General features: G+C 41.4%; 1 protein-coding gene across 5 annotated transcripts in view; it reads left to right on the top strand.

The window, feature by feature from the left end:
- The window catches only part of SMARCA2 (SWI/SNF related, matrix associated, actin dependent regulator of chromatin, subfamily a, member 2), a 176582-nt gene that overhangs the window by 16430 nt on the left and 145591 nt on the right, over positions 1–14561 (top strand). For all 5 annotated transcript variants that reach the window (XM_052644454.1, XM_052644455.1, XM_052644457.1 and 2 more), the window contains 2 exons: positions 1124–1250; positions 7493–7876. In XM_052644454.1, the coding sequence (XP_052500414.1) occupies positions 1124–1250; positions 7493–7876 (511 nt within the window). The remainder of the gene's footprint in view (positions 1–1123; positions 1251–7492; positions 7877–14561) is intronic.

The raw sequence follows: 14561 nt of genomic DNA, 5'->3' as shown, positions 1-14561 counted from the left end.
ATTGCTGGAAATAAATAAACAAGTGGCCTAAATACATCTGCTGCGTTGCTTTGATTTCCTCTCTATTATTACTATTTAACAGACTCAGAGACACTCTTTATACCAAATTCTTCCCATTTTTCTTCTGAACATCCTCTTTATGGTAAATTTCTCCTCTTTTCAAGTGCGTGCTTTTGACTCTGCAGAAATTAACTTTCCTTTCTCCAAAACTGCAAACACTCATACTTTCTTGCTCAAAGTCATTTGGTTTCTATAAACTCCTGGAAATATTCCTTTCAGGCTGCTTTGAAAATTGCTATTCCAGTTTGGGGAGGAATAGACTTTTCCTTTCTCAAACACATGCTCTGTTGCCCAATTCTGGATTGGATTAGTGTCCATTCAGTGGCTGTTTCTTGGGTGTCTGTTGTGTCCAAGGCCTCAAGCCCTCAAGCCCTCTTTCCAGCCCCTGTGTTCTTCTTTGCCAAACTCTGCCTTTCGCCTTTTTTCTTCCTTCCTCCGTCTGTAGTACAGCTTCACCTACTTCAGCCTCTTTCCCTTTTGGTGCTTACCCCCATTCACTGCTGTACCCTGTCTGTTTTTCTTTTCCCAACTGCCATGGAACTTTCTGGTTTCAACTTTTAAACTTTCCATAGGTTCCTTCCCCTCTGATGAAAAAAAATTACCCAAAAAATAGATCATCACAGACATTTCAAAGAGTCTTTCTTCTTCCATTCTGACTTTGGACTCACTTCAACATACAGCAGGTTTCAGGACTTACTTAAAAGGGTGTAGAAGAATAGCTTATATTTGTCTGCCTTGTCAACAGGACTTCATTTTTATTTGCAGGTTTTGACATAACCAAAAACCTTTCAACTGTTTAAAGCCTTAACTTTTGACTTAACAGGTAGCTTTGCTGATCCTATTGGTGTAGTCTTTTTTATTTATTTTTTTTGTCCCCCATCTATGAAATCTATGTAGTATATAGTAATATATGTAATATAAATGTAAAAATATATGGCTATCATGTGGATAATAGATGATTGGGCCACAACTTTGAAGACTTTATAGGATGGGCTCTTAAAGCACCAGATAGAAATATTGTGCCTTAAAGAGGTGCCTAACTGATGTCCTATCAATGTTTCAGCCCATGGATGGTATGCACGACAAGGGGGTTGAAGACATCCATTGTGGATCCATGAAAGGCACTGCTATGCGACCACCTCACCCAGGAATGGGTCCTCCTCAGAGTCCGATGGATCAGCACAGCCAAGGTTTGTGTTTGCTACATACCTGCTTTGGGCTCCATATCATAGTCTTTCATCTTTCCTATTGTTATTTTAATTATGACTTGCAAAGAACAGAACTTGTCTAAGGATGGGGTCTGGCCGGTTTCTTTTCCCTGTAGAAATCTCACCTTACCCCGTCACCAACACAACTTTATGTTTGATATGCGCAGTTTTCTTTACAAAATCCTAGTAGTTTGACTGGCCACCATGTGTCCAAGCACTCTGCAAAATGCACTGCGTACTTTATGCAGAATCTTTGCCCTGATCTTGTAAGATACATTATATCACTCCAATTTTGTAGGTGGAGAAGCTAAAGCTCAGAAAATCTACTTTGCTTCTGTAAGTTAGCATATCCAGTAAGTGACAGGTCCAAAAGGAGGACCCAGGTCTGCCTCCCAACAACAGCATGGATGGGTGATAGTAGGATGAGCCACCCACGTCCCTTGAATTGTACACTCCTCCTTCATAAGGTGACTTTTTCTGACAGTGGAATAACCTGTCATCACTGGGGAATGGCTATCTTAGTCTCTTAGGGCTCCCATAACAAATTGCCACAAGCCAGTTGGCTTAAAACAATAGAAATGTGTTCTCCCAAAGTTCTAGAGGCCAGAAGTCCGAAAGCAGGATATTAGCAGGGCTGTGGCCGCTCTGAAGTCTTTAGGGAAGAATCCTTCTTTGCCCCTTCCTAGCTTGTGGTGGTCGCCAGCACTGTTTTGACATTCCTTGGCTGGTAGATCCGACATTCCAGTCTTTGTGCTGGTCTCCACATGACATTTAACCTGCATGTCCGTGTGTCCAGACTTTGTTCTTTCTATAAGGACACTAGTCACTGGATCAGAGTCTACCCTGATCCAGTATGACCTCATCTTAACTCAGTTACGTCTGCAAAGATCCTGTTTCCAAATAGGGTCACAGTCACAGGCACTAGGGGGTATGTCTTCAGTATAGCTTCATAGAGGACAGGGTTCCACTCCACAGTTGCACCCACAATAGTGGCCAAATCAAAATATGGCAGCTTTGTCCTCTGCTGGGTGCTTTTCCCTCTCATTGTTGAGGGCATATTGAAGATAGTGGAAAGTATATCCAAAGATATAATGTAACCTCTTTTCAGAAGCACTATATGGACATTTCAGCAACTCATGGAGGCATAGGAGTACATCTTCACTAATATTCCAGCAGGTTTTTGAAGATCCTAGACTCTGATCTGAAATTTGATGGTAGGCAGATGTAAGTGTGACAAATGACTCGTAAAATCTTGACCATGTTAGAAAAGCAGACTGAATAATTGGGACTTGTTCAGGCACAGAAGAAAAAACTTGAGCCATTCAGGGGTAAGAATGAATTAAGACAATACTTTCATGTTTATCATTTAAATTCTGAAGAGCCAGGTGCCTTCACAGAGCTAATGTAGATCTCATTTTTAATACCTAGGAGGTGTAGATGAGTTATATTCAGTGATTCTCAAAGCCAGATGCTGGCTCTGTCTGCTCCTGGCTTTGCAGTACTTCTAATAGTGGGGCCCTGGGACAACGCCAAAGGAAAACACTTGAAATGCATGAATCATAAGTGAGGCTTTTTACTTTTATGTATCTTAAAATTTCTTTCATTGCTTGGTTCCTTTCTTGGACTTCTAGAATGATGATATTTCTTGGAATTTCCAACACTTGGCACAATGTCTAGCACATAACTGGATATTTAGTAAATTTTTTTCAATTAGGAAGAGAAGTGAACTTTATGTATTCAAAAAACACTTTTAAATAGATCTTAATTTTTATATAATTTCAATAAGTTATAATTACTTGAAATGCAGAAGTCTGCGTTAAATTAAATAGAATTGGAATTAGAATGTAATATTTTTCTCTAGAAGAGTAAAGTGCCTTGTAAGCTGGGGAATTCATTATTTAAAATATGCTTTTGAATAAGGTAGTATTGGTATAATGCAGTCTTATTCTATATAATGAGCTAAAAAGAATTTAGACTCCATAATAACATATATCTTTAAAAACTCCATTGTAGGAAGCCATTTATAAACATACCGGTCTAGAGAGGTGTAGTATTGATCAGAAAACTGCCTGCTTTAACTACCTAGCAACCTATTAGGTTATTTTAAGGTATTGGTTGAGAAGCAGAACCATTTCCTTCAATAAATACTAAATTGTGTACCTTATGGTCCTGATGATAACATTGTTTATTTTTAGTCCACTGGATAGAGAAAGCCTTCAAAGAAAAGTATATAATATTTAATGTTTTGTGTGTGTGTGTGTGTGTGTGTGTGTGTAAAGAGAAAACTCATATAAAATTGGCATTTGAAAACTCAAGTTTATTAAAAGGAGAGAGGCTGATTGCCTCTCTCTGCAAAGAGATGAAACTGGGGAAATAATGCCCTTGAAGCTGAGGGAAGGAAAACTGCCATTTTTTGACGACTTTTAAATGAGCAAATTAAACCAGATTTCAAAAAGAGCAGATTCTGCATCAACACTGTCATCCTGCAGACAAAGGTATATTTACTCTCAGGCAATTTCTTCACCATTTTCTCAACCAAAGATAATTATGCAAATATGTTATTTTGTTTTTATCGTTTAGATTTTTTTCTGATTTTTCCTGAAGTTTATGGAATGCTAGTCATGTCAAAAAATGAAAAGAAATCTCTCTCTCTTTAACTGAAACACTGTCAAATTTTTAATGTCATACTGTGATAGAATGATTCTATTAGCATCTCCTGTAAATTCTAGGAAACAATTTTTCCCACCCCCCTTGTTTTTTTCTTACCACATTTGAGGGAAGATTTTGTTGTATTGATTAATTCTGGAAAATGATTTTTATTTCACTCTTAGTTTCTTTCTTAGCAAATTTGAGGTAAAACGAATTATTGTCCTTAGTACAACTAAGTGTCTCATCTTTATAATTTTGCCATGCCAGGAGACATAGTTGAAAAGAGCGATTTGATGAAGAGTGTTATACAATTACATTTAGATTAGATTGTCTAATGTTTTGGTCAGTTGTATTAGGCATCGTGTGATTTATCACGGGTAAGCTATAATTGGTGACAACCTTAGGAAAGAGGACAGTCCAGAAGGCAGGAGACGTGACCCATTTTAACACCTGGTTGTATCCCTTCTCCCATGAAATGTCAGTAGCTATAGTAGGAAGTTTTTCCTCCAGTGATAGATGCAAAGTTGGCAGAAGGGTGTTAGGGAGGTACTTTCATAATGAACAAACTACCATTTTGCACCAGCATTACAATTTGGAGGTGAATTTTAACCTTGTTAAGAAGGAAAACCGTTAATGATGAAGTTAAGTATATGTTATTGATACTCTTTAAAAATGTTTATTGTTATAAATAACATCCTGGGATTTGAATTTCTGCTCATCTTGCAGATGAGCAGGCTGATTGCAGGGGCATTTTCTTAGGCTAACTTCTGTGATCAACTAGAACCCTAATGCCTGCATGATTTTTGTGCTCGATTACAGAGTAGGGATTTCCGGAATGAGAGTGAGCAGCTTTTCCATTTCTCTGCAGGGCAGGATTACTCAGAATGGAGTTCTACATCTCACCAATTGATAGAACAAAACCTACTCTTGTCTTAGGGGATCAGGCTAAATTTGTGTCCCTCTCCAAATGGCAATTTGAGATAAAAGGAACTGTATCCTTTATTTTCTCTAGTCTTTCAAATGATGACGTTGAGTCCCCAGGCAGCGTGGGTCAGATATTCGTGAGCCTCTGTAATTCCACATAGACACAGAGAGCAGCTTCAGCTCAAACTTGATTAAGTGTTGAAACACACGGCAGATGCCTAATAAACACCTATGTGATGACCTTTAAAATAATTGTGATGCAGGTGGATTTATTAATGGCAAAGACCTTTAATTTAATGTTTTACATTGTGTCTTAGAATGCCTTTGAGTTGATGAGTTAGCCCTCAATTTGAATGGAAGACAATGTTTTGGGGTACAGCAAACCACTCTGTCCTCTCCTTCCTCTTGGATCTCCCTTCAGCAATGTGCAGTCCTATATTTTTCTAGGGATTCTTTGGCCAGACTCCACAGTTCATCTCTTGAAATAAGTTTCTTGAAAATTTTATTGCATTTTGACTTTTCTTTCTTAAGTATTCTTAAGTTTTCCATTTAAGTCTCTTTATCACCCAAACAGATTACTCTCATTTTTATATTACATTGTAAATGGTTCTGGGCTTCCCAGGTGGCCTTAGTGGTAAAGAACCCATCTGCCAGTGCAGAAGACGTAAGAGGCATAGATTTGATCCCTGGGTTGGGAAGATCCCCTGGAGGAGGACATGGCAACCCACTCCAGTATTCTTGCCTGGGGAGTCCCATGAACAGAGGAGCCTGACGGGCTACAGTCCACGGGGTCACAAAGAGTTGGACACACCTGAGGAGACTTAGCTTGCAGCACATAAATGCTTCTAGAAGATTTTGGAAGCTTTCAAGCCTTTAACTTATTTTTATATTACTACAACAAAATTAATATTAGACCATGGAAAGAACATATGCCTTGGAATCAGGTGAATCTTGGTTACCAAGATCTAATTGTGTGACATGGTGTAACGTGCTTACTCTCATTTTAAAAAATGAGGAGACAGCACGTATCTTCTGGGAGTGTTGTGAGGACTATAGGAAAAAAAATGTATGCTCCATTCTGCTCACATCCCTCTAACCCTTCTTACCATTTCTGTGCTCCCATCATCCTTATATCTACTGGCCAGACCACCATCTTGCTTTTGATTTACCGGCATCCACCTTACACACACACACACACACACACACACACGCACACACACACACACACACGGCAAAGTCTCTGGGGACTAATACACACACACACACACACACACACACACACGGCAAGGTCTCTGGGGACTAATACACACACACACACACACACACACACACACACACGGCAGAGTCTCTGGGGACTAATACACACACACACACACACACACGGCAAAGTCTCTGGGGACTAATACACACACACACACACACACACACACACACACACACACACACACACACAGAGTCTCTGGGGCCTAATGATCCCTAGAGTCATAACCAGCAACCAGTGATGGAATATAAATACCCCAGTTCCTTCCCTGGGATAATAGGGAGGCATACTGTATCCCAGAGCTTTTGTGCTTCAGGCATGCACTACAGCAACTGACTTAACCATACACTCCTTGTTGGCTTCCTTCCCTTATTTTACCTTTCCACACTCCTGTCAGTGTCCCTGCACCTTTCAGATAAATCAGCTGCACTCAGTCTTTCCATCAGGCTCTGATTCCAGGGTAAACTCGGCTAAAATAGCATGTACAGTGCCTTGCTTAGTGCCTACAACCATGGAGGCCCTCAATAATGGCAAATTACTCATAAAGTGCATCATAATAAACCAAATAATATCCCCATAAGAGAGTCCTCATTCTGCACTGCAGTACAGCAGAGAGCTTCAGGTTCTGGTCTCTAGGTTGGAGCTCCTTTTAATGTATAATACTCTCCCCTGTGCCCTTCCTCTAGGTGTACAACAGCCACTACTAGGACGTGTCACCATCTAGGACACGTGAAAGTCGCTCAGTCGTGTCTGACTCTTTGCGACCCCATGGACTGTACAGTCCATGAAATTCTTCAGGCCAGAATACTGGATTGGGTAGCCTTTCCGTTCTCCAGGGTATCTTCCCAACCCAGGTCTCCCGAATTGCAGGCGGATTCTTTACCAGCTGAGACACAAGGGAAGCCCAAGAATACTGGAGTGGGTAGCCTATCCCTTCTCTAGCAGATCTTCCTGACCTAGCAATTGAACCAGGGTCTCCCACTTTACAGGCAGATTCTTTACCAGCTAAGCTATCAGGGAAGCCTCTAGGACACATCGGGCTATCCACTGCTTGAAATGTGACTAGTCCCATTGAAGATGTACAGTAACTTAATATGGAAACAAAAATGTAAAATCTCTAATAATTTTTATTCTTTGAAATGATAATATTAGGGGTATGTTGGTTTAAATTATATATTATTACAATTTTGTCTGTTTCTTTGAATTTTATATGTATATATATATTTGATATACATAAATTTTAAATTATATATAATCCCATTAAGTTACATGTGCTTTAAATTTCTATCAGTCAATGCTGTTGTGGAAAATCGTCAGGATCTCCAGGAATGTTTCTCTTTCAGGGTCATGGGGGGCAGCCTGTGACCTCTCCCTTTGTGTTTTATTCCAGGTTACATGTCGCCGCACCCATCTCCGCTGGGAGCCCCAGAGCATGTGTCCAGCCCTATATCAGGAGGTGGCCCGACCCCACCACAGATGCCACCAAGCCAGCCGGGACCCCTCATCCCAGGCGACCCTCAGGCGATGAACCAGCCCAATAGGGGTCCCTCTCCTTTCAGTCCCGTCCAGCTGCATCAGCTCCGAGCCCAGATTTTAGCTTACAAGATGCTGGCCCGGGGCCAGCCCCTCCCCGAAACACTGCAGCTTGCAGTCCAGGGGAAAAGGACGTTGCCTGGCATGCAGCAACAGCCGCCGCCACAGCCCCAACCCCAGCCTCAGCCGCAGCAGCCACAGCCGCAGCAGCAGGCCCTTGTTAACTACAACAGACCATCTGGTAGGTTAATATGCAACCCAGTGAATAATGCGAGGGTCCAGCTCAGAGAAGGACGGCTAAGCACACAGAAGCGCTGGGCTGCTGTCAGCCCAGGGCCATCTTCTGCCGCACTTTGCTGGCTCCCTTGTCTGCTTTGCTTAGTTGGCCAAGATTCTTGGTCTCCTCGGCCGTGGGTCCTAGAGGGGTGCTTCTTAAACCTTTGGAGACTCTGGTGTGAGCTGTGGCTCTAAGCAAAATGTAGGAAGCCCATCCACCCCACCCCCTGCCAGGTTAGGAACCCCTGCACCTGGTGTGTTCCATTGCCAGCAGGCACGTCTCGAATCTTCTCTCCTTGAGCTATTTTGTGTCTGTTGACTTATTTATTTCTGTCCTTTTGGTTGTAAAAATGTTTGAGGAGGCTTGCAAGAAAGCATACCCATGGTAAAGAAATTATCAAGTAGAAAATTCAGAAACAGAGGGAAGTAAAAATCAAAGTTGGGAGATCAGCCATGGGGGTGGGGGCCCAGGAGCTCTTGTGAAGGCTGCATCTGCGCTTCCAAGGTGACTGGAACTGCATGGTGGTCAGGAAAGGGGATAGCGTCAGGTGCCTGGTCCTCGCCACTCAGAAGGAAGTTGCTCTCCAGTTTCTCAGAGGACACAGCATCTTTTCTAGCATGAGAGTATAAAGTAACTTTCCCAGGCAGGATTATTTTTTTAATTATTACTATTGTAAAGAATACTGCCTGATAGAGGCATCAGTAACATTTGTTCATAATAGAGTAACAGAATCCACATGGCCTGTTTCCTCTGGACCCCAGCATCAGAGCTGAGGCTGACATTCTGTAAGGAGCTGAGATGTGATAGTCTTTGGTAATGAGCTGGTGGTCTGCTTGATCCCACTGAGAGAATTCAGAGCTCCAAGAAGCTACAGGGTGATCTTCCACGAATGTTGTTTTCTCTGGGAAGATTTTTGTTAGCCACTGGATAAGCACAAGGTTTATGGTTCTGTTCTACTAGAGCTTTGAATTCCAGAGAATTTGAATCTCAGGAAATTTGAATTCCAGAGTGCCTCCTTGTCACTGACGCCCTTTCCTGTGAGTGAATCCCTCTCATTTGGGTCAGCCCTGACATCTGATCATTGCTACTGGTTTGGGATTATTGGTCTTCTTCTTAGGTTTTGGGACTTAGACATTGGGAAAGAGTTCAGATGATTTTTTTTATTATTACTATTGTTCTTCCTTGGAGAAGGAAATGGCAACCCACTCCAGTACTCTTGCCTGGAGAATCCCATGGATGGAGGAGCCTGGTGGGCTTCAGTCCACGGGGTCGCAAAGAGTCGGACACGACTGAGCCACTTCACTTCACTTCACTTCACTTCTGAGTTTGTAGATCTTTCTTTCCTGGTAGAGGAAACCCTGAGTTGCCTACTGAAAGGGTAAACTCATCTTGTTAATTGTAGATGGAGCCTTAGGAATGGTTTTCTAAAGAGCATGAAAGTACCGTGTCATCTCCAGACTTCTGTGTGTGGGCTGCAATGCTCTGGTAGGTGGAGGATCCCATGGGGCCAAACATTAGTGACTGTAAATGTTGTACAGGAAACCTGCACATTAGATGGTAGTTTGAACACTCAGTGTGTCTAGCGGCTTTAAAATTGCAAAAACTCTAGCTCTTAGGAATGCCGCCAGAGAGAATCAAAAGTGTCTGTCTGTGTATATGTGTAGTTTGTACCTCCTGAGGGCCTGCTAGCAAACCTGGTGCTCCACGCCCAGTAATAAGCCCGTGCACGTGGGACACATCTGGAGCATGGAGACGCAGGATTCAATGCCAGGGGCCTCATGTTCTGCCCCACCCTGGCACCCTCATGACCAGAAGGCTCACAACAAGGGAAAGGCTCTGTCCCAAGGTCTGTGCTCCACTGTGGGTAGCACGGAAAAGGATCTCAGCTCCTTACCGAGAGCCTTTCACTCATATTCTAGACACAATGTCAACAACATTGGTGACCCTGATATCCTGCGTCTCAGTGTACAAGGAGCATTACTAACTAAAGGAGCTCCCAGTAGAGGCTTAGTGGTCACAGTCGGATAGTTGGTAGCTCAAGAGGAGGGAGCAAAGTCTATGCCTCCTGAAAGCCCACTGTGGGACCTTGTCACACAGGCATACTTCCTCGAGCACTGCAACTTGTCCTAGGGTAGTCCCTCATCACGGACCTCAGTGAGGTTTGTTATTTTTAACAATGACCTCGTCACAGCAGGAAAAGATTCCCGGGTATTATTTAAGAAGGCAGAAAGCTAAATGATTTATTTCATCCAAAGTCACAAGAACGAGACCAGATGATGAAGTAAAACTTCGAGGATAGAGTTTCAGTTACCTGGATACTTATACACAGCAAATCCTCCACATCCTAACCAACACAATGCTGGGTGCATTTTCTGGATCATTTCTGGAAGAGAAGGCTCCATTTTATTATTATTTTTTTCCTTTACCTGATGTCTAAATCTTCGCTCGCCAGACTCCTGGCATTAGGGGGGAAGCTTGTTTCATTACTCACTGTTCGTGTCTTTTGTATTTCCAGCCGTCAGGCTTCGTTAGAAATGATATTACTCGGGCCGATATGCCAGAGTAGGCAAAGAGACTGTGGGCAGAGGAGAAAAGAAGACACTTTCCTCAAATAGAACAGACCCCTTCCTGCCACCAGCAGGGAGGTTACATTTCTGATCTTGTCCCCCAAATCTCAGATTTCATAGGGAAATGATTACCTTCCTTGAAAATGGCTTTTTGGGTGTTTTTTTTTTTTTTTTTGGCAATGACATCTTGGACAAGTTCAAGTAAGGCCAAAAGAAGTTTTTCTTTATTTAAGAGAATATTACTTTTATTCATTGTTTATCCCTCTCCTTTTTAAAAAAAAATAATAAAGCAGCAGAATTGCTTATAAATACCTCTGTCAATATTCCAGGTGGCGGGGGGGGGGGGGGGGGGAATCAATTTAAGTATGTCTACTTTTCCTGGTGGTAGCTGTGATTTTTCTTTCGTCCCATTTGTTAGTGTCACTCATGTGTGAAGAGAGCTTTTTTGGCTGGGGTGATCTGCCTCAAACCCACTCCAAAGTTAGAATTCACCAAAAGCAATACCGCCAGGGCCACCACCCGAAAACTGCAGTTTGACCAGAGGAAGTGTGCGCTGAACAGACGAGTGACTCTAGTCCTTGCCTGCTGCGGGCTCCTCTCAAATCGAATCCATCGTTTTTCTTTTAATTCTGATTCATTTTTCTTTTTGGAGACCAAAGCAAATTTCAAAACAGGAACTGAAAAGGTTTTGGGTTCTTTTTTTGCGGTGGGCAGGGAAGCCTTCATGGTAGAAAGCAAGAGTTTTATTGCTGATTTTTTTCAGTGCTTGTCACTTTCCTGCTTGCCCCTCTCATTTTTTTTTTCCTTTTGTCGTCTAAAATTTCTTAGTATGCTTTGTTTAAGCCTCATTATTACATTTATCTTTTCAACCTCTGGAATCCACTTAAATCCTTGTCTAATGCACAGATAGTTATTTGCATAAACATCCTTCTGTACCGGAAGATAAAGTGGGAATTCTGTACAGAAATTCTGTACATGTGAGGCTTAGGTAATTTAAGAAGTTTATTTACCTGTTTCTTAGATTCAGACATCTAATAAAGACTCCTTCTCTCCCTTAGCTGCAATGGGACGACACCCCTCAAGAGTGTCAGGGTGAATATCTACCTTGACTTCTAAAGTGAGGACTGACAGGAGGACACATATTTTGTACCTCAGACAAGTCAGTCTAAATTGTTTATATTGGCGAGAGAGTAGGAGATAAGCTAAAGAACGTAATTTGTTTTCGATCTAAAGATATCAAGATGTGAGTTCTTATCATTCTGCAGACCACGAGTGTGCTGGTTGTCAAGAGATGCTTTCTGTTGATACAGAACAAACTCATTCAGGCAGCTCAACGCCTAAAAGACAAGCAGAACACCTCATGGTTAGGTAGCTGTGTTCTGGGCGTGTCTAATGGCAGGCAGCTGCGTTCAGTCCCCTAGCCTCTGTAAGGAGAATTTTTTGAGTAATGTGTTGGCTGGAGGAGAAAATAGACCCAGGCAGTAAATGAACTTGCAGTGTTTAGTTAGAAAGGCGTTTGCCTGTAAGTGATTCTTATGGGGAATTAGCAGGAAGCACAGGGCAGGTTGACTTATCTGAGTATCTGTGCTGAATTGTATTAAACGGTGGAAACATTTTCAAGTTTGCTCTTGAAGAGCTTACTTCCAAAGCTTCTAGCTAATACAGTATCAAATTTCCTTGAAAACCTTTCTTTTGCTGTAGAGTTTTTCTGAAAAGCTGAGTGATTAAATTGGGCTTCTTTGCTTTGGTGTCCTTAGTGGCAATGAAAATGACCAGAGCTGAGGGCTGAGCATTCAGCAGCCATGCTGTCTCATTGAATCCTCGCTTCCCTCTTGCAGGGGTGAGGCACTGTTATTATCTCCATTCTACTGATGAGGAGACTGAGGCACCAGGGGTTAAGTGACTTGCTCAGGCTCCCACGACTGATTGGTATGACTTACCGGTTCTTTTAGGAAGACACAGGGTGCTTTAGACGTACCTATTTCAGTTCACAGCAAGCTGGAATACTTTTTAGACTGGAGATGTGAATATTTAAGTCTACGTTTGGGTCTCTCTCTACCTACGTCTTAACTTTAAGGGTCCTTCAACCAGATAAGAATGTCTCTGTATTTACAGATTAAAGAAGCCTAGCTGTGTATGTATCAGATTTAGTTTGAAGTCACAGGCTGAAAATGACTAGATTTGGAACCAGAGATACCAGACATGCTCTGGATACCTCCCTTTGATTGTGTGTTTTTAAAAATAGTGACTTGAATATACCTTGAGGAGTCGGCATGACTCTACACAGGTATTTACGAGCCATCATGCTAAAGAAGAAACATCCAGAGTAAGTGAAATATGTGCACTCTTGCACTATTATGGATTTTATTGATAACTTATTCAAATTGTGAAAGGAGGGAAAGCACTCTGAAAACTGAATTTAGGGTAATTAGTATGATGTTCGGAGAAGGCAATGGCAACTCACTCCAGTACTCTTGCCTGGGAAATCCCATGGATGGAAGAGCCTGGTAGACTACAGTCCATGGGGTCGTGAAGAGTCGGATACGACTGAGCGACTTCACTTTCACTTTTCACTTTCATGCACTGGAGAAGGAAATGGCAACCCACTCCATTATTCTTGCCTGGAGAATCCCAGGGATGGAAGCCTGGTGGGCCGCTGTCTATGGGGTCGCACAGAGTCGGACACGACTGATGTGACTTAGCAGCAGCAGCAGTACGATGTTATCACTAGGACACAGATTTTCTTTTTATTAAAGGTGGTGGTTTTTTAGAGGGCTTCAATGTATTACTTTTATTATTTAGTATGCTTATTATACCAAGTCTTCCAATAGATTTAACTCTACCAGTTTCTTGAGCTTGTTAGGGAAATTCATAGAATCACACTATTAGAGTAACTGTTAGAAATCTGTCTCCTCTCTTTTGGCTCAAAGCAACTCAGATTTTTTTTTAAATCTCCCCTGTTTCAAAGACCCTGAGGGAAAAAATAATCAAAAGTGTCCCTCCATAACTTATTCCAATGGTTAACAACCCTGAGAGTTAATGTTTATAAACCGGTTTCTTCCATATGAATGGAAGGAACTCTAAATCTGAAATATTGTGAAAAGGTTTGCATTATGTAAAAGACCTCCCATTCAGAAAAAGAATCAGAATGTACTTCGCTGAGAAGGATCTCTTTACTATGATAGTACATCTATAGTGCCTAAAACAAACAAACAAAAAAAAAACAAGAAATGCATTTTTCCCTCCAGAACTTGTCATCAATCCTAGAACAGGGCTACAGATGACCTCAGGAAGTCTCATCCAGCCCTAAGTCTCTGGGAAAGTTTTACCTAATTTCAGAAGGAGGGGAATGAAAGAACACCACCACTACGCACACTCATGCTCACAGACACACACATACTCACACACACTGTAGTTTCCCAGCAGTTTGTTCTAATTCTTCCCATTCCTCTTGTCAGAATGTTTGCTATCCTTGGGTTGTCATTTAAGCCCACTTCTCTCTGGTGTTTGCTGAAAATTGAAATGTGTCTAATTTTTCATAATGTATGTCTTTGTATGGTACATTAATAAGTCACTCTGAAGTATAGAAATGATTATTTTTGTTACCATTTAATAATTTTAATATTTCTCAGAAGAGATACAGAAAATACTTGGAAGAATGCCTATTTGAAGTTTTAAGATCTGCTTGCTGAGATTTTTCTTTTTATTTACTAAACTCCTCTGGTAGCATCACTAATTTTATTTATAACTTTGAAATAAGTAAAAATTCATCGGAAGGAGAGATGGAACACTTCTTACTTTAGTTAAAACTCCTAAAGTTTAATGTGGGAAATTGCTTTAAATTAACTAATTAAGTACATTTTAATAAACTTAATGATTACATAGCCCTTTATTCTGATAAGATGAGAAAAATGCTCTCTTGAATCTTAATCTTTGCTAGGTTTTCTTAGGTGGAATGAGTAGATTATTTCCCCTGCACTGAATGTTTTTAGAAATATTTTCTAACATGTAGTAAGAAAAATCCCTGGATGTACTGATAAAGCCTGAAATATAGTTTATAGATCATTAGGGGAAAATGCATG

Source organism: Budorcas taxicolor, chromosome 8 (assembly GCF_023091745.1).
Source record: "Budorcas taxicolor isolate Tak-1 chromosome 8, Takin1.1, whole genome shotgun sequence".
Taxonomy (NCBI): domain Eukaryota; kingdom Metazoa; phylum Chordata; class Mammalia; order Artiodactyla; family Bovidae; genus Budorcas; species Budorcas taxicolor.
The sequence above is the reverse complement of the archived record's forward strand: the minus strand, read 5'-3'. Positions and strand labels throughout refer to the sequence as shown.